This window comes from Rhineura floridana, chromosome 2 (assembly GCF_030035675.1).
Source record: "Rhineura floridana isolate rRhiFlo1 chromosome 2, rRhiFlo1.hap2, whole genome shotgun sequence".
NCBI classification, from domain to species: Eukaryota; Metazoa; Chordata; class Lepidosauria; order Squamata; family Rhineuridae; genus Rhineura; species Rhineura floridana.
The window spans coordinates 126310551-126331551 of record NC_084481.1 but is presented as its reverse complement, the minus strand read 5'-3'; the positions used below and the strand labels follow the sequence as shown (position 1 = coordinate 126331551).

Below are 21001 nucleotides of genomic sequence, written 5' to 3'. Positions count from 1 at the left end.
TCGATGGTATCAAAAGCCGCTGAGAGATCAAGGAGAATCAACAGAGTTACACTCCCTCTGTCTCTCTCCCGACATAGATCATCAAACAGGGCGACCAAGGCCGTCTCAGTGCCGAAACCGGGCCTGAAACCCGATTGAAATGGATCTAGATCATCGGTTTCATCCAATAGCGCCTGGAGCTGGTCAGCAACCACTCGTTCCAAGATCTTGCCGAGATATGGAACATTTGCCACTGGTCTGTAGCTGCTGAAATCCTCTGGGTCCAGGGAAGGCTTTTTCAGGAGTGGTCTCACTGCTGCCTCCTTCAGACAGCCAGGGACCACTCCCTCTCGCAAGGAGGCATTTATCACTTCCCTGGCCAAGCCAACTGTTCCCTCCTTGCCAGTTTTTATTAGCCAAGAGGGGCAAGGATCTAGTACTGAAGTGGTTGCACGTACCTGTCCAAGGGATGCTACACATGGAAGGCACACCCCATAGTGAGGATCTTAAAATTTGCCATAAGATGCATGTACTACGTTTTTAAAAATAGTTATTTACATTACAGTTAGCCCTGAAGCATAAATCTTTAGAGTATTTAAATCTGTTTTTTTTTCTGTTTCCTCTGTAGTAGAATTATTGGTGTAGAGATAGGAAACTGTTATTATTCTATTTGACATCTGACTTTGTTTTGTCATAATCTTGGAAGTAAATGAATGCATTCTCAGCTAGTACTTCCCTGTACAGGAAATTGCCCAATACTGAGAAACTGCAGTTCTCCCCCACCTCACTTTAATTGGTATTTGTCATGATACTTTTGATCTGATTAGCTGTTATGCATGATTGCCTTCATGTGTCATTGGCTTCACTACAACACATTTTTCATTTTGTACTAACTTCTGATTATTACCTTGTGAAGTGCTTTCTGCTTGACGTTATTAGACACAATTTGCCTGCAAATAGGAAACTAATCAGCAGAATGCTATCTAAAACTCTAAATATTTCTATATAAACCTTTGCTGAGGTTACATTTATAATTGCTCTTAACTTCATGTAGCATGATGGACTTATCTTTTGGATGTTAATAACACTGATTTCTGTGCAATACTTTAAAGTACCCGCGGAATGTGTTCCCCAGATGTTTCCTATCAATCAAGGTTCTGGTTGGTTTCTTGCGTCCACTTCTAGAGCTTGAAAAACAAATAAACTTGGATTTGAGTGTTGGTGGTTAAGACATTTTCTCTTCCAGCTCTTTTTGCAAATTTCAAATCCAATTTCTATACATTTGGGAGGAGAGTCAAAAGAGATTTGTGCCAGTACCTTTCATCTGCAGGTCACTAGTTGAAATGTAGCTAGAAGTTAACAGTCTGAAAACTATTTCAATCTGTTTAGTTAGCAAGAGATCTGGAGGTCAAAGTTACTGGTTGCATTCCTAGTGCTGCGTTATAGTTCTTTAAAACCCAAACTGCCTAACATTCTTTGTTCGTCTGATTTAGAAATATTATGCACTTAAGTTAGCATATTTAGCAAATATAATTCTAACCCGTTAAAGATAGTGTCAGTGGTGAAAGATAAGTGATCCAACTTCCTGCCCTATAAACTGTTATTGATTACTTGTTCAGCTGTAAGCCTTGTTTCTCCTTTTGAGATCAGTAACCTTAAACTGATAATTATTAGTAGTTATTACATGTAGTTTTACACAATGCTTACTGTTGTGCTGGTTCCAGTGCATCTCCAGCTCTGCTTTCTGAAAACAGGGCACATGACGCTAATCAAACTCTGCTGCTTTTTACTCTAAAACCTGGCTGGGTCAGCTCAAGAGTGTTTTTTTTTTTAATTCAGCTTCAGACAGATTTTGCGACTCATTGGTAGATCAATCATTTGCTCCTCCAGGTGTGGCCAGTAGAAATGCTTTGTGGATGGCTAAGGCAGAGACAGTTATTGGCCCAACACTTTGCTGTGGGTGGACCTGAAACAACTGAAGTCAGCAGTGGGGAAGGGAGGTGTGTCCAACCGAGAGCAGACACAACCAGAAAAGCCATCCTCGCTGTTTTTGAAGCAACTGGTGTCCCCACAGCCCTACAGTCAATGTGTGCTCATCTGACACATATCCAGGAATGGGAGAGAGGAGTTGCTGTGGTCTACAGAACTTCCATCTCTGCAGCCATGTAACCGTTATGTCTTGGAGCTGGCTGTGAGGGCCTGTACCTGGTGTCAGGCCAAAGAGACAGTAGACTAGGGTTGCTGCTGGTGTACCGTCCACCCTGCTGCCCAGCAGCTTCTCTGACTGAGCTGACAGAGGCCATCTCGGCTGTGCTATTGGAGGAACCCAGAACGATAGTACTGAGTGATTTCAATGTCCATGCTGAGGCTTCCTCTAGTGTTCTGGCTCAGGAGTTCATGGCCTCCATGATGACCATGGGGCTGTCTCAAGTTGTCACCGGCCCAATGCATAGGGCAGGGCACACCCTCGACTTGGAGTTTGCTCCAGATGGAGAAAGGGGTGGTCTGGAGATGGAGGGTGGATGTCACCCCATTGTCATAGTCAGACTACTTTCTGGTGAAGTTTAGACTTAAGGCTCCGATCCTCCCCTGCAGGGGTGGTGGACACATTAAGATGGTCCATCCCCAGAGACTAATGGAATCCACTGGATTCCTGAATGCTCTGAGAGACTTCCCAGTAGATAGAGCAGGTGACCCTGTTGAAGCTCTTGTCATGCCGTGGAACAGCGAGGCGCATCAGGCTCTTGACACAGTTGCCCCTGAGTGTCCTCTCCGGTATTGTGGAGCCCAGTTTGTACCTTGGTACACCAGTTAGCTAAGGGCAATGAAACAGGCTGGACGATGGCTAGAGCGCAAGTGGTGAAAGACGTGCTGTGAGGCTGATCGGACATGAGTAAAACACAACTGTGCCTACTGTGTGGCGGTGAGGGCAGCAAAGAAGGCCCACTTCTCTGCCTCCATCGCATCCTCAAGTAGCTGTCCAGTGGAGCTTTTCCATATTGTCAGAGGTCTGTTGACATCAACTCCAGGAAATGGAGTCTTAAACCCTTCGGAGGCCCACTGTGAATTGCTTGCAAGGCACTTTGAGGGTAAAGTTGCTCCCCTCCATAGCAATCTTGATGCCCCATCCACATCTACTGTGGTCCCCAATGAGGTGTCCAGTGCAACATCTGCTGCAGCTTCTTGGGAACAGTTTCAGTTGATGCGGCCTGATGACATAGATGAGGTGCTTGCGATGATGCAGCCAGCAACATATCCTCTTGACCCTTGCCCTTCTTGGCTTATTAAAGCATGCTGAGGGGCTTTGACCGAGAGGGTCAAAGGTGTGGTCAATGCATCACTGTGGGATGGAATGGTTCCAGCCACCCTGAAAGAGGCGGTGATCTGACCACTCCTGAAAAAGCCCACCCTGGACCATTGGTCTGTGACAATTAACAACCGGTTGTAAATACCCTCTTCTTTGGGAAGGTGATTGAGAGGGTTGTTGGGCAGCAGTTGCAAGTACTCTTGGATGAAACAGATTATCTTGACCCACCCCAGTCTGGGTTCAGGCCTGGTTATGGGACTGAATCAGCCTTGGTCGCCCTGATGGATGACCTTTATCAGGAGGGCAGGGGGAGTGCAACCCTGTTATTCTTACTTGATCTCTCAGTGGCTTTTGATACCATTGACCATAGTATCAAACTGGGCCAACTTAGTGAGATGGGTATTGGAGGCCCTGTTTTACAGTGGTTCCAATAGTATCTCCAAGGCTGTTTTGAGAGAATAGCATTGGGTGATTGTCTTTTGGCCCCCTGGTAGTTGTGCTGTGGGGTGCTGCAGGGTACCACCTTGTCCCCTATGCTGTTTAACATCTATATGAAGCCCTTGGAAGAGGTCATCAGGAGATTTGGGACAAGGTGTCAGCAGTACACTGACGATACCCAGCTCTATTTCTCCATAACATCTGAATATGGAGCAGCTGTGCAAGTTCAGATAATTGGTCAGTTGCCTGCTTTGGATGGGGTCGTACTCCCCCTGAAAGAGCAGGTCCATAGTCTGTGGGTGCTCCTGGATCCATCTTTGTCGCTAGAGACCCAGGTGACCTCAGTGGCTAGGAGTGCCTTTTACCAGCTTTGGATGGTAAGACAGCTGCTGCCGTTTCTGGACCGTGTTGCCTGACCACCGTTGTCCACGCACTGGTAACCTCCAGGCTGGATTACTGTAATGCGTTCTGTGTGGGGCTGCCCTTGAGGCTGATCCAGAAGTTGCAGCTGGTGCAAAATGAGGCTGCAAGACTGCTCACTGAGGCAGGGTATCGCCAACGTTTCACCCTGCTGCTGAAAGAATTGCACTGGCTGCCCATTTGCTACCAGGTGAAGTTCAAGGTTCTAGTTTTGGTGTACAAAGCCCTATACAGCTTGGGACCAGGGTAACTGAAAGACCGTCTTATCCCTTATATACCCAGTCGATCACTGCGCTCTGCAGGTGAGAGACTTCTGCAGATACCTTCTTATCAGGAGGTCCATTCCGCACAACATAGGAAATGGACCTTTAGTGTGGCGGCATCTACCCTGTGGAATTCCCTCCCCTTAAACATTAGGCAGGCGCCATCTCTGTTATCTTTTCGGTGCCTGTTAAAGACCTTCCTCTTTCAACAAGCCTTTTAAGTTAAGACCTATCTCAGTCTGTTTCTGTGTTGGAATTGCTTTTTAATATGTTTCTAAACCTTTTTTTTAAAAAAACAACAATATGCATTTAGCCTTTTTTATAAAGATGTTTTGAAAGCTTTTTTAAAAATTGTTTTTAAAGATGTTTTGTTTTAATTTTAAAGTATTTTAAAGTTTGTTTTTATGATATTTTAAAGTGTTTTTAGTGCTTTTGTTTGCCGCCCTGGGCTCCTGCTGGGAGGAAGGGTGGGATATAAATCAAATAATAAGAAAATAAAATATCCCTTCAAACCAATGTGAATGTATGCTGTGATGAAATATCCTCTTTTAACCAAAGATTCAAGAGAGGCCCAACTACAAGGTTTAGTTGATGATGCATTTCTTATCTATTTGTACTATATATGTTGCCATCCTTGGCTGTTTTCTTTTAACAGTCAAGTTATTGTTGTCAGAACATTTATTTTGCCAATCTAATTTTCCTTGAGTGGCTCCATTTTTGTAAGGCTTAAAAACAAATAGTCAAGTGCCCATTTAATTCAACCCTTTTTCTTCCCCTCTTAAAACACAATCCCAGTTCCTTTTTCTCCTAACAGCAAGATATGTGTGTTTTGGAGTTGATCCAAATCCCGATGTTCCCAGAAAGTCTCAGTGATCCATTGCAAGACTGTAAGATTCCCTGAAATGTCCTCAGGAATGAATGTTAGGTCTTCACATACAATAAAGTCCACTTGATTGGCTTGGGAGAAAGCAGTCTTTGCCTATTTGATACATCCCTTTTAATAAAAAAAATGGCAGTAATGAAAGGTGTTCTATTTGTTATCTCTTCTGTAAGTACAAAAATTGGTGTATTTCAAGGCAGACCTCATACCCTGTGCAAATAAGCATTTTTGGGACGGGGGTCAGGTGGGGTGGAGAGACAAGTACAGATTCCTTCTAACTAGGTTTCCCAACCCACTGCATGTCAGAGATTTTATCAGAAGTACAAAACACACTCAAGAAATGTGTGCAGGTTGACAGGTGCCTTGCTTCCTGCAAGTATTGGCTCATCCATATTGTCAAAGGCAGTTGTGAGCTCTGAGCCTTTTCTTTTTAAGGCAGGCAGGATGGATGTAGAGTTGGATCTTGAGTTGTCCTTCCACAAACAGAAAGTCTTCTTCCATTCACAGACAGTACTGCAATCCAGCAGAGGCTTCTGATGGAGAAAGGACAGTTTGCACCATTTAATCCTTCCTCCTGCAGCCTCCAGTGCCACCTCCCAGGATGTTTGTGAGGGTTCCCAACTTTCCAGACCAGATTTTCAGAGGGGACAGGAAGTTGGAGGCAGAAGGAGGAATCAGCAAATATTCCCTCTTTTCCCTGCCAGTGACAGTATCCTAGGAGCAAAATTCTACTCTGGGAATTTTGGATTGAAGCCCTCAAGAGTGTAGCTTATAGCTTTGCTAAATCCATTTGTGTGGTTGACAGTCTCTTGAGTTTAAACAGATTAGGCTTTTCAGAAGTCTCTTGAATTGCTTCACTAACAGTACAATCCTATATGCATCCACACAGAAGTAAGTCTCACTGAGTTGAATAGAACTTACTCAAAGGTAAGTGTGCAAAGGATTGCAGTCTTACACTATGTTGTGAGTTGGATGCATACAATTTTTTAAATATGTCTTAGGCAGTACCAGATTTCAAGAATACTTTCAAGAAAAATTAAAATTACCAATAGAAAGAGTCTTAATTTTATAGCAGATGTTCAAGAAGTTCTTCTGCACAAGGCAAATTTTATTAATGAACTATACATGCAGAAATTTAAAGTAACAAAAATATCAGAATATTAAAGTCTACTATACACTGAAAACTTCATATTCAAAACGGAAAGCTACAAGTAACTGGCAAAGTTGCAGCATTGAATTTCCCTTGCGGGGAAGTCCTATTGGACAATACAATTTACTTCAGAGCAGACATGCATAAGATTGCACTGCATACCATGACAATCTGGGTTTTCCTAACAGAACTTTAACACTGACTTCTATACCAGTGAACACACCAAGATTCTTGCTAATGACACAAGTATGGGGTTGATGATTAACTGCTTCTGTTTAGTATTTGTAATTACAGTTGGGTGGATTGCTTTTATCAAATAGTTTAATTATAGTTTTAAATCAGGGGTAGGATACCTGTGGTCATCCCAGATGTTGCTGAATTACCACTGCCATTATCCCTGCCCATTGGCCATCATTTTTGGAGCTGATGGGAGGTAAACAATCTCTAGAAGAGGATCACAGCTTCCCCATTCCTGTTTTAAATTATGTTTGTATTCATTACGTTATTGTAAGGTGCTTTGTGAAGGCTTCTCTTAAAATGGGAGTTATAATCAAGTAAGTAAATAAACAATTGCAGAGAGGTGCTTCTGAGGAAGCTGGAACTTCCAAAGCTTTTAAAAGATCTAGAATTTAAAGCTTATTGTGCATGTGATCTTTGGTGTGCTTTCTATTTAAATGGCATAAAGCAAAATAAAAATGTTTCTTTTACAAAATATGGAGAACCAGGTACACAAATTATTTTAAACATCAGTTTGGGTAACTGTGCCCAATGGATTTTCATTCAGAATGGAAGCAGAAGGTGAAGGTATCTGTTTGTGCAATACTTTGAGTATACCTGAACTCTCTGAAATTCTGGATAGCATGTGGTGTGGAATACGTTAACTATTCTGGTACATGTGAATAAGTCAGAACTGAATATGTCAGGAAATTAATTAGTTCCACCCAAAGTTAATTAAGTGGTTAATGCAATATTAAGGCCCAGTCCAGAAGTTTAATTGGGGTCTAATCTAATAGACATTCTTCTCATCTAGCTATTCTAGATTGGGGTTCAGATCAGGATTAAGATGTTGTATCCATTTGTGATCACAGTATGTGTGTGTGCACGCCAAATACCACATCTCAGGGAATGCTCTTTAGTTCTAAACAACAAAACCCAAATTGAGATAATTATTGGTTAGTCACTGACATTGGATAGAATGACATAATTATTTGCTAAATATTTTAGCAGTGAGGCATCACAAAGTGGGTAGTAATTTCAATATTAAAAATTAACCACTAAACCATTGTTGGCGTGGCCAGCTAAACTACACATATTTAGGTACCATTCCTCCTTCTGACTTTAAATTTTGCAATAATGCTTTTTCTGTCCCAATAAGAGATTTATAGCAACTATGAAAAAGTATATAAATGTACACTCTGGACATTTTTGCAACCTAGAAAAAAAGACATTTGGTATTAAAGTGTCTGTTCTGTGAGGGTTTTGTTTTGTTTTTTAAAGCTGAGGATACAGTAACTAGTTGGGCAATGGGAGAAGTACTCCTTAAATGTCTTCTGTCTTATTACTAGATAAATGACTTTTTAAAAGTTTTCTTGCATCTGAGGATTTGCTTTAGAGCAAATCTCTTAATCATCTTGAAGCTTCAATTCAATGATCTTGCTATTATTTATTATTAATTTATTTATTACATTTATATACTGCCCCATAGCTGAAGCTCTCTGGGCGATTTACAACAATTAAAAACATTAAAAACAAATATACAAATTTAAAAACACATTTTTAAAAAAATTAATTTAAAAACACATGCTAAAATGCCTGAGAGAAGAGGAAAGTCTTGACCTGGCATCGAAAAGATAAGTGTTGGCAACAGGCACACCTCGTCAGGGAGATCATTCCATAATTTGGGGGCCACCACTGAGAAGGCCCTCTCCCTTGTTGCCAGACTCCCAGCTTCCCTCGGAGTAGGCACCCAGAGGAGGGCCTTGGATGTGGAGCGTAGTGTACGGGTGGGTTTGTGTTGGGAGAGGCGTTCCATCAGGTATTGTGGTCCCAAGCCATGTAAGGCTTTATAGGTTAAAACCAGCACCTTGAATCGAGCTCAGAAACATACAGGCAGCCAATGCAAGCGGGCCAGAATCAGTTTTATATGTTCGAACCGTCTGGTCCCTGTTACCAATCTGGCCACTGCATTGACATAAAGTGATACATGGTTTAATTTTAAGTGTTGATGCTGGCTTGTGTTCTGCTTTTTTAAAGGCAGCACCCTAAAGTGTTCCATGTAAAGTATAGCTAAGAAGGAAGATTTGAATAAAAATTAGAGTATGCACAAGAAGATGTAATAGAATACACCCCTTGCCCGAATTCCTTTGGTTGGTATATTTTTTTTAAGACACAAAAGATCCATTCTTGGAAATGTTTGATGTTGAACTGAACTGTGTAATTATATAGTAATCTTACTTTCAATGACAAAAATATAATGCACTGTAAAATGACAAATATTCCAACCTATCATTTGGGCAGGCCTCTTCCATTTATGGTGCTTCTGAACAAAAAAGACATAAAACTAAGAGATTAATTAGGACCCATTTCTTAAGAAAATGATACACTTCACTTTCAATAATTGAATTCAGTTTATGTTAATAATGAGAGGTCGCACTCATTATTGCAGCTATGATTTTGGCTTAAAATAAAAAGCCAAAAGCAATTCCCCAGTTCTAGCATTGCCTTCTCTGGAATATTTTGTAGCAGTTATCTACTCTAAATGGACACCAATAAGCTACATAAATACAGAGCTGGTGAAATAAGCAGTAGCAGTTGTTAAATAGTTACTTTTGAGTTAAGAACAGCTAGTTCTAAAGTTAATGCTAGTAATACCTGTTTTTCATTGACCATGCCATGAACATTAACGAAAATTGGTCTGAGCCCAGTAATTCAGTATGATGAAGTACTTTTGTTCAATGGCATCCAGTTTTAGTGGTTCACTTACTTTTCTTGAAACGGTCAATGTACAGTGAGTGGTGAGCTGAATTTGAGGGATACCATTCACAAACATTTCCTCCCTTGTTTCCTAATATTTCCCAGGGGTGGGGAGATACTTTGCTGTGTTTGCCACCTCATTTGGCATTCTGGTGATGATAGAACTCCTTTAGGAAGTTTGATGAAACTTGTGTGTCATTTTTGTTTTGTTTGAAAAATAGTCCAATGTTACTGAAAGCAAACAAGTCTAGTAAGGGCAATGCCTATTCCAGAGTAATTTTTCTCGCTCTGAATTAGAAATGTGACATTCTCCTGAGCCAGTCTCAGATCTGAATATCGTATGTTCAAATGAAATACGGGCTTCTCAACAGCGTCTGGCCGAATATTTCTCTGGTACTTATCAAAATAGTCATCTCCAGCAGCCTTCAACCTGCTCGTAGAAATGCACTCATTGAATGATGGCTGCAGGAACAGCAGTGATGGTAGCATGGGGGCTGAGGACAAAATTGTAATGTTCTAATCAGATGCAGTAAGGAGCCCTATTCAACTCTTGAGACCACTTTTGTGTAAACAACCCCCATAAGGAAGAGCAGAGTGCACTGCCAAGCTTTGTTCCCTCTGGTGTGTCACCTTTGTCTGGTTTACAGTCTTCCACAGGTTTCTGAGGGCAAAGGTAGGAATTGTGGAACCTGCTTTTTTACTTGTGGAGGCTCCCCGTGCAATACAGAAGTCTGACTTTCCAAAGTTCTACATTGTGTAGAGAACCTCCATGAGTAGAGGAAGCTCTTCACTTCAGACCCTTGCCGTAAATCTGTTGAAGGTGATGTGCCCGAGGGGAGGGGCTTAGCAGCGCTCCCCCGCTCTTCCCCTGCTGGTGTTTACACATAAAGGGTCTGAATGTCCAAACAGAGCTGTTGTTTGATTCGATCCAGTGCTGATCAGACTGCATCTGGAGTACTGTGTCTAGATATGAGCCACATATTTTCAGGAGGACAGTAACAAATTGGAAAGTATCTGGGGGAGGGTGACCAGGATGGTGAGCGGGTCTGGATACAAAGTCCTCTGGCAAACAGTTGAAAGAACTAGGGATGAGAAGAACATTGGAAAGAGAAGATTAAGAGGAGACATGGCAGTTGACTTCAAATATCTGAAGCATGGGCTGTCATAAAGAAGATGGAGCAAGCTTGTTCTAGAATTAGAACTAATGGGTAGAAATTGCAAGAAAGCAGACTTAAGTTAAACAGTAAGAAACATCCTACTGGTAAGAGCGTTTTGCCATTGGACAGACTGCATTGGGAGGTGGTGGGTTCTCTTTTGGAGATATTTAAGCAGAGGTTGGACAGTTATTGATCAAGGATATTGTAACTGTAAGATTCCTATATTGAGTGTGGGGCTGGACCTAGATGACTCCAAGGCCACTTATCAAAGTTCATAGAATCGTAGAGTTGAAAGGGGCCTATAAGGCCATCACATCCACCACCACCCCGCTCAATGCAGGAATCCAAATTAAAGCATACCTGAGAGGGGCTGTCCAGCTGCCTCTTGAATGCCTCCAGTGTTGTAGAGCCCACATTCTTCCTAGGTTAGCCTTTCCCAACTAGTGGGCCACCAGATGTTGTTGGACCATAATTCCCATCTTTCCTGACCATTGGCAATGCTGGCTGAGGCTGATGGGAGTTGTGGTCCAACAACTCTTGGTGTCCCACTAGTTGGGAAAGGCTGTCCTAGGTCATTAGTTTCATTGTCGTACCATTCAAACAGTTAGGAAGTTTTCCTGATGTTCAGTTGAAATCTGGCTTCCTACAACTTGAGCCCATTATTCTGTGACGATAGAGAAGAGATCCTGGCCCTCCTCTGTGTGGCAACCTTTCAAGTACATGAAGAGTGCTATCATATCTCCCCTCAGTCTTCTCTTCTCAAGGCTAAACATGCCCAATTCTTTCAGTGTCTCCTCATGGGCTTTGCTTCTAGCCCCCGATCATCCTCATTGCCCTCCTTTGAACCTGTTCCAGTTTGTCTGCATCTTCCTTACAGTGCGGTGTCCAGAACTGGATGCAGTACTCAAGATGAGGTCCAACCAGTGCCGAATAGAGGGTAACCAATACTTCATGCAATTTGGAAACTATACTTCTGTTAATGCAGCCTAAAATAGCATTTGCCTTTTTTGCAGCCACTTTACACTGTTGGCTCATATTCAGCTTGTGATCAACAATAATCCCAAGCCCTTCTTACATGTAGTATTGCTGAGCCAAGTATCCCCCATCTTATAACTGTGCATTTGATTTCTTTTTCCTAGATGTAGAACTTTGCACTTATCCCTGCTAAATTTCAGTCTGTTGTTTTCAGCCCAATGCGCCAACCTGTCAAGATCCGTTTGAATTTTGTTTCTGTCTTCCAAGGTATTAGCTATTCCTCCCAATTTTGTATCATCTGCAAATTTGATAAGCATTCCCTGCACCTCCTCATCCAAGTCATTAATAGAAATGTTGAAGAGCACTAGGCTGAGGACCGAGCTCTGCGGTACCCTGCTCATTACTTCCCCCCAATTTGAGAAGGAACCATTGATAAGCACTCTTTGAGTACGATTCTGGAGCCAACTGTGGATCCACCTGATAGTTGTTCCATCCAGCCCTCATTTAACTAGCTTGCTAATCAGAATATCATGGGACACTTTGTCAAAAGCTTTGCTGAAGTCAAGATATGTCCACAGAAGTCTACAAGGGAAGTTACCCGATCAAAAAATGAGATTAGTCTGGCAGGATTTGATCTTGATGAATCCATGTTGGCTTCTAGTAATCATTGCATTGTTTGCAAGTTGCTTACAGACTGACCACTTTATAATCTGATCCAAAATTTTCCGAGGGATTGATGTCAGGCTGACTGGTCTGTAGTTCCCAGGTTCCTCCTTTTTGCTTTTTTTGAAGATAGGGACAACATTAGCTCTCCTCCATTCATCCAGCACTACACCCATCCTCCATGATTTCACAAAGACAATAGAAAGTGGTTCTGAGAGTTCTTTAGTCATTTGCTTCAATACTTTAGGATACAGTGCATCGGGCCCTGGATATTTGAATTTGTTCAAAGTATTAGGTATTCCTACCATTTGTCTATCAATCTCAATCCTGCCCCTTCAACTTCATGTTTGCTAGGAACATCATAGATGCTTTTTTGGGAGAAGACTGAGCCAAGTAGGAATTGATCACTTCTGCCTTTTCTTTGTCATCTGTTATCATTTTGCCATCCTTATTGAGTAGCTGTACCACCATTTCTTTTCTCTGACTTTTACTATAGATGTACCTGAAGAAAGCTTTTTTTATCGCTTTTGGCATCCCTAGCTTAACCTCAGCCCATTCTCACCTTTAGCCTTCCTGACGCTATCCCTGCAATTCCATGCTACCTGTCTGTACTCTTCCTTTGTGGTCAGCCTTCCTTCCACTTTCTGTATGTGACCTTTTTTGTTTTCAGGTGATCTCTAAGCTTTATGTGAAGCCACATTGGCTTCTTCTGCTGTCTTTCCCCTTTTTTCTTTGATGGAATTGTTTGTCATTGTGCCTTTAGAATTTCCTTTTTTAGAAACTGCCACCTATCTTGGACTCCTTTGCTTTCCATGGAACTTTACTTTCCATTGTTCTAAGCTGATCAAAAACTGACTTTTCTGAAGTCCAGGGTACATGTATGGCTACTCTCAGCTTTTTATTCCTTTTAAAATCAAGAACTCAAGTATAGCTTGGTCACGTTCTCCCAGCGTTCCTGTAACTGTACTTCATCCACCAAGTCATCTCTATTGGTTAGGATCAAGTCAAGGATTAGCTGATCCTCGTTGCTTCCTCCACAATATCCCACCTTGAGGAAGCATACATAGGATTCCTATGTGTCTCCTATGCTGCAGAGAAATACTTGTTCACCTTTTAAGATAGATTCACACGTTACCAGTTTCTAGGTCCATTTTGTCATGTTTTTGTTAACTTGAAAGCCCTATATGAAGTCTGGATCCAGAGAATATGATGGAATGCCTCCTTCCACATGACCCTCCCTCACTTGCTCATTTAATCAACAAAATCTCTCCTTGAATATCAGGTTAGTTATAACAAGTTGTAGAAGTTTGGGGTTTTTTCTATTGGAAAACCTGTTCTATATAACTTGTTTCCTACAGATTCATCAGGCTAGCTTTCTTCAGGCTTTTAAAAGGACACTATAGACCTTTTTATTCTGCAGAGCATTTGAAGATGGTTAATGGGCTGGATTTTATTTGACTGGATTTGGTTTCCTTCTGGTTGGACCTTGCTTCCAATGAAGTCAATAAAACATCAGCACTGTAGCAAAGTTGATAGGTAGTTGCAATATTGTGGCTATTTTTTATTTGTACTGGGAGCTCTGTTAGAGCATAATGGTATGAACCTACCCGTCCACTGCGTTCAACATCTAAGGCCCTCCTCCGAGCTCCGACTCACAGAGAAGCTCGGAGGGTTGTAACAAGATCTAGGGCCTTTTCAGTGGTTGCCCCTGAATTATGGAACAGTCTTCCTGATGAGGTGCGCCTGGCGCCTACACTTTTATTTTTTCGGCGCCAGGTTAAAACCTTTTTATTCTCCCAGGCATTTTAATCTATCTTTAGCTTTTAATGTATAGCAGATTGTTAAGTGTTCAATATGTATGCTTTTACTGTTTTTTGTGATTTTATTGTATTTATCTTATGCTGTGCACCGCCCTGAGAGCCTTCGGGCTGCGGGCGGTATATAAATTGAATAAAATAAAAATAAAAAATAAATAAATAATGGTGGTATATCAATGTTATAAGCCATAACAACACACAAGGTCAAAAAGGTGGTGGTAAAAAAGTCTAAAATGCTGTGAAGGAGCTCCTTAATGCATATACATAAGGAAAGCAAGGGGATTTTGTTCCACTGGCTTTGTAAACTCAAGGGTTAACTCTTGAGTTTATGTTCCAGGAAGTTATAGTCGGTCTGTACAGTGACGGTTTACTTTTATTTGCTGACATGGAGAGATAGCAAACAGTATACTTTTAAACAAAAGTGAAATTAAAGCAGCATAACAAGTGGTCCATTTTCAGCGGACTTCTGCATTTGTAAGTAAGTAAAGGCAAGTAATAAATGCACTGTGTTTCAGAACTGAGAATACAAATTATTAGTATCCTGAACAAAATACATGAATGGGCTGGAGGTGGGTGGCTTTATTCAAGCACAATTTCTAAAGATCCTCTTTAGACAACATTCACACCATCCAGTTTGTTAAATAAATGGAAGGGTGTTCTACACTTTATTTAAACTTGTTTTTACTGGAATTTACATGAGGACAAAGCTCAAACATGGCATAAAACTAAGACGTAGGTAGCAGGCAGCATGTGACTCACGGAATGCACTTTGTCAACATTCCTAACTGATAGGATACTGACAGGAGTGCCTGATAAAAACTTTTGAATTTCTAATTTCCTTTGGGGCTAAGAAGGAAGAGAAGAAAAAATCAAGGTGAAGTTATGCAAAATCTGGAAAGAATCAGTGAACCTGAAATAGGTATGTTAGATATTTTAAAATGCTGTTGTTGACGAGGTAGCTAGCGTTCACATGACTGAATGTTTAGGCCTGCAAACAGGATAGTGTCACTCTTCCTTATTACTTCATAATCGCCCTGCCCGTTTTCTCAGATGGGACCTGTTTCTGGACAGGGCTAGTTGGGCTAAACTGGCATGTTTCTATATGGTAGAAGTGGAGTGCTAGGCCAATCAAACAAAAAACATCTGTAACTAATGCTTTAAAATCTGCATTTATGTAAAAATAGTGTAATCAGTCCCAGGACAAAACTAAAATTAAACTAGATTCCCTAGAGTAATTTAAGTTAAAAATCACTTAGCTGATGAAGTAACTTTTCAAGGAACCAACTTCTGTGTTGTTTTTAAAACCATACCATCAAATTGTAGTATTTAAAATGAACAATTCTGATATTAGCGATTCAACCTTGGTATTACTGGCCTATACAAAAACACAAATTCTAGTGGTTTTCATTGCTATGACCAGTTCAGATTTCTCCCCTCATCCCCACTGACAATTATATTGAGGGAAAGAAACTGCCTTATGTACTCTTTCTCCTGACCCCTTCTCCATGCTCCTTGCCCTGGGAGAAATGAATAACCATTCTGTATTTCTTAGAATGTAGGATCTCCTTGCCTCTCTGAGGTATAACCCACAAGTGAGGAAAGGGGGGGAGGTGCAGAGGAAGTGTGTGTGAACCTGAACTGTATTCCCAGCTTTGCCCATGGATGATCAGAGTGTGTATATTGTCTAAGCTGTGGGTTGCCAACCCAGCACCTGCATGCACCATGGCACCCATGAAGACCTTCATTGGCACCCTCAGGCAGGGCCCCCAGACTCTGCACTTTCCTTTTTTAAAAAAAAGTCTCTAGACCTCCTAGAAAAGATATGAAGCAAAATATGCAGGTACCCTTATAAGTAATTGCTGTGAAACAAGCCAGCCTGACTGCTTCTGCCCTTCAGTGTGCTCCTAGTCCAGAAAGATTGGTCTAAGCGTACTCCTCATTTTTAAGTCAAGATGCATGTTGACTTGGGTGCTCAGGTGTCTTTAAAATATGCACTCTCACCATAGATGGTGGTGTGATGTATGGGTGGGAAAAGAACACTGTTTTAACAGTCTCCCAGAATGTGCTGTCCTCCAGGCTAGAAACTCACTGAATTGTCTGTGGGATCTAATTTATTGAAATAGAAAGCAGTATGTGTGGTCTTGGGGAAATTGTTTTGTGTGACCCTAATGTAGGTTTTCCACTGAGGCATATGTCTGTATATGTTGTTATGAAAGGGTCATACTATTATACACAAACATACCTTATGGCCACACTTACATTTTTTCTTCTGTTATATTATGTAAATCTAGGGGTCAGCAGTTCTGTCTTCCCATACCATTGTTCTGCTAATTGACTGTTTTGAACCTTCCCTCCTAACACAAATAACTTTGGAAGGGACGGGGCGATCAGGCGAATACCTTTAGAGGTAAAAGATTTTTAAAATGCCCCCACCGCTCTGATCCTAATTGGCTTCTGCTGCAGCTATCATTTAAAATGGGTTGGTGGTTCCTGAGTTTGGATAACTGGTCAATTGCCTGCTTTGGATGGGGTCGTACTTCCTTTGAAACATCACGTTCATAGTCTGGGGGTGATCCTGGATCCATCTTTCTTGCTAGATGCCCAGGTGACCTCAGTGGCTAGGAGTGCCTTTTACTAGCTTCGGCTGGTAAGACAGCTGTGTCTGTTTCTCGACTGGGATAGCCTGACCACTGTTGTCCATGCACTGGTAACCTCCAGGTTGGATTACTGTAATGTTCTTTATATGGGGCTACCTTTGAGGTTGGTCCGAAGGTTGCAGCTGGTGCACAATGCAGCAGTGTGACTGCTCACAGGGGCAGGGTATATTAAAACAAAACATCTTTAAAAACTTTTTTTAAAAAAAACTTTAAAAACATATGAAAGCGCAATATGTATTTATTTAACAAACTTCATATACTGCTTGATTGTGAGAAATCTCTAAGCTCTTTACAAACCCAAAGCATTCTTAATAACTCAGGACTATGTTATAGTTATGAAGGTGTTTGATCAGTCCTAATGCCTAACATTACTGCAGTTCCAAGAATACCTTTTTGAGTTGGATATGGGATCAAATGGAATACCTTGTACCATTGTACCAGGGAAAGGACATAACTCAGTGGTAGAATATCCGCCTTGCATGCACAAAGTGCTAGGTTCAACCTCTGGCTTGCAAGTCTGGTTGGAATCTGAAATCCTGGATAGCTGCTTCCAGTCATTGTAGACACCACTGAGCTAGATGAACCCAATGGTCTCATTTGGTATAAGGCAGCTTCTATGTTCCTATTCCTGTACTGTTGCATGCCCTTGGGTTAGTTTCATGTTTGGGTGTTCCTGTTTCATAATGTGTTTTCTCCATTTGTTCAGCAGAATGGATGCTACACAATGCGAGGCATTGGTATGAGACTGCCTCTTGCCCCGCTTGTTTTGCTAAAAAACTCCAGATATGCTCAGGAAACTAGCTGGGTCTGAAATTGAAACTTAGGATGCTTCCAGTCAGAAAGGAGATTCTTATGGAAACAGTGCTACTCATGCATGCATATTTTTCACAGTTTATACATGATGTCAAAATGACAGACCAAACTTTTTTTACATTGAATCTAGATTTCCCCATAATATGGAAAATCTGATAAGTAAGCATAACCCATAGTACATCCACACTTCCACTGGTGTAGAAGCTCATTAGCAATTTTTTGAAGGTTGGGCAGTGTGGTGACACTTGGGTGAGTAGCTTCTATCACTGTATCCCTACTTCCATTTGCTCCTCTTCTCAACACAACCTAGCCATTTTGATTCTGGTGGCCTAAATAGTAAGAGCGTGCCTATTTCCACCAACTGCTGCATGCTGAGTGGACATCTGAAAGTTAAACCATCCAGACTGGTGGAACTATCTTAACATAGAACACGTGAGGGATTTATTTATTTATTTATTAAATTTATATACCGCCCCATAGCTGAAGCTCTCTGGGTGGTTTACAACAAACAAAACTAGTAACATACAATTAAAACCACATATCATCAATTAAAATAAGTTAATTATACAAAAGTTAAGACATAATTAAACACATATTGAATGCATATTAAATACTAAAATGCAGGCATGTTAGAATGCTAAAATAGTAAAAATGCTAAAAGCTAAAAATGCTAAAATGCCTGGGAGAAGGGGAAGGTTTTTACCTGACGCTGGAAAGATAGTAATGTTGGCGCCAGGCGTATCTCATCAGGAAGAGTATTCCATAATTCGGGGGCCACCACTGAGAAGGCCCTTTTTCTTGTCGTCATCTTCCGGGCTTCTCTCTGAGTAGGCACCCGGAGGAGAGCCTTCGATGTTGAGAGTAGTGTACGGGTAGGTTCATATCGGGAGAGGCGTTGCATCAGGTATTGTGGTCCCATGCCCCAGGGACTGAAATCACAGTGCATTCACTAGGATTTTTTTTTTTTTAATATGGAGGTCTTGCACAAGAACTTGGTATTAAATTTTGTTTTTTAAAAAAATGGAAATGGACATTAATCCCACGAAACACAAGCCTTTGGCTGTTGTGAAAGATGGTAACAAAAACTGATAACATTTGCTCTTGTGTATTTCCTGAGAATTTCCTTTTAAAAAAGTTGTGTGCACAGATACATAAATACCTGTACACATGCCCAGGATAGGAAAAGGTAGTAGAGTGCAGCAGAGGGGTGACTGAGGACAGAGGCAGAAAAATACAGTAGAAACACATTATGTCAGGCTCCGTCCACTGGTATGGATGGCAAGCAGCGGAATAGCAGCTAATATCCATGGCTGGAAAAATGGGAATGTGTGGAAACTAACGTGCCGAGCCCTCCTCCCCACAAAACCAGTTTTTTATGACCCATTTAAGGCCTCTATCTAGAAGCAGCCCTAGGCAGCTAAGAAAAGGAGGGCTGAACAACTGGTACATTTTGCCATGGCAAATGGTAATTCCTGTCCATAATGAATGATAAGCATGTCTAGTCTACTGTATGTAGACATTTCTAAGGGGCGTACTCACAAGAGAGGTCTGTAGCCTGGCGAAAAGCTTATGCTTTGTGTGCAAAAGGTGCCAGGTTCAATCTCCGGGTATGGCTGGAAACAACAACTGTCTGAAATCTTGGAGAGCTGTAGCCAATCAGTGTGGACAATACTGAGTTAAATGGACCAGTAGTCTGACTTCATATGAGACACTTTCTTTTGTACATATCTAGTGAGTAAACACTTTCTGCCTGCTTAAAACTGAATATTTCAGACTCTCTTGTGTCCATTGTGCTGTTTGCAATAAAGAACACTTTTTTGGAGTACAACCAACTGCTTGTTAGTCATGAAAAATGCTCACTTGCCATTTTCCCCTGCTATTTTTTCCTTGTCTTATGCACAACTTAAAATCCTGAATGAGTAGAAACTAGTGGTAATTTCATTGAAGAAGAAAAGGGCACAACCGAAATAATGCAAAGGAACCCACCCCAAGCATTGCTTTGATTTGTACCTTCATGTGACCAGAACAAGTGTTGAATACTGACAGGTATGCATCTTTAGCCACAGCAGCAGTGAATGTAAACATGTGGAGTATATATTTATGATCTGTTAATGCATTGCCCCTCTTGGAAAAGTGCATACGGAATACTTGGCTTCAGACAAAGGGGCTGTCCTAAAATATTTGTGTCTTTGTGAGAACAGAGTAGCCAGCAATTCTCAAATGGCAGGTCTTATTTTTAGGCTTAGTCCAGCCTGAAATAAACTGGGAAACTGAGGAGCGTTCCGATAAACACTGAGTAAAACAGAGACAGGAAATAGAGGGTCTTGGGGTAATGAGTTCCAGCCACTCTTGAAACAGAAAGCTAGGGAAGGCATTGCTTGAAAATAGTTTCTCTATGACAGCCTAGCCATTTTTAGCTTCTTATTTTACCATTACAAGGGAACACTCTCACTGCAGATTTCAGCTGCACTACAGAAGCTTCCTTTTTTCCCTTCTTTCTCTTCTAGAGACCATCTGGCATTATGCATCTTTTGAAGCCTTTAGCATGATATTACTGCCTGCTGATGATTGATCTCTCCTTTTTTAAAAAAACAAACAAACAGATGCTCTGGGTTGGGGAGGTAGAGAAAGCCGCCTGAAGTTTATACAGTTGTGTATATACTTCCAATAGAAGCATTTAGAAGGAACCTGAGGGACAGTTTTAAGTCAAATATGTACAGACATTAAGCTTGCTAGATGGTGAGGAAAGACAGTGTGAGTTGGGGAAAGAATAAGAAAGATTGTCTCCAGAACAAAGCTCTGAACCCAGGGAATATAATTGCTGAGATGGGCCCGAAGCATGGATAGTGAGATTGATATTTACAAACACTTCACGTGGCTAAAGAGGGTAAGTGACTCTTCTGCAGTTCTGTTACTTAACAGCTTTATGGTTAAAGAAAATGGAATGCATGAAAGTTTCCACCTCTGTGTGGGAAATCATGCCTTGTACAACATTATGAAACGAGGGAAGGGATTGGGATAATAAGCAATACTCCTTTGTCTTTACAAAGAACACTGTGAGACTTTTGAGTGAAATTATAACTTTCCAAAGCAGATTCAATCTTAGTTCACATCTAATGATAAAAACACCTATATGTATTTAGCTTTGCTAGCTTTCCTGTTAACCCTTTCTTTGTTTATGTAACTTTTGCACAGATATTATGTTTCTGTGCTTTGAAATGTGCACGCTAGCCTGTGAGTTCTTAGATATAAATTATAGAATCCCATTTTCTGCAATAGGATTGAAATAAATTACTCCCAATTGATCTTGTATTTGGATCACAGTAACCATCTTAATTTTGTAGTGACTAATTTACATTAAGTATTGAGAAGTATCTTAACTATATTTTGTTTTTAGTGGAGGGGGGGTGGCAAGGAATGTGAAAGGCAGAATTTCCTTTTTTTGAAGATTTTAAAAAACGTTTTTATATGAATGCACTTAGGGTTGCAACAGAATACATTTCACTTGG

General features: G+C 41.1%; 1 protein-coding gene across 14 annotated transcripts in view; it reads left to right on the top strand.

The window, feature by feature from the left end:
• The window catches only part of PPFIBP2 (PPFIA binding protein 2), a 173590-nt gene that overhangs the window by 57317 nt on the left and 95272 nt on the right, over window positions 1-21001 (top strand). The window contains exon 1 of one of the 14 annotated variants that reach the window (XM_061610500.1): window positions 14425-14500. The exons of 9 other annotated variants lie outside the window; for them this stretch is intronic. Coding sequence is in view for 1 of the 5 variants with exons in the window: in XM_061610498.1 (XP_061466482.1) it covers window positions 20332-20379 (48 nt within the window). In the remaining 4 variants the exon portion in view is untranslated. Of the gene's footprint in view, window positions 1-14424; window positions 14501-14817; window positions 14942-19760; window positions 20380-21001 lie in introns of those variants that run through there. 4 more of the 14 variants (XM_061610496.1, XM_061610499.1, XM_061610495.1 and 1 more) reach the window with 4 other exon arrangements.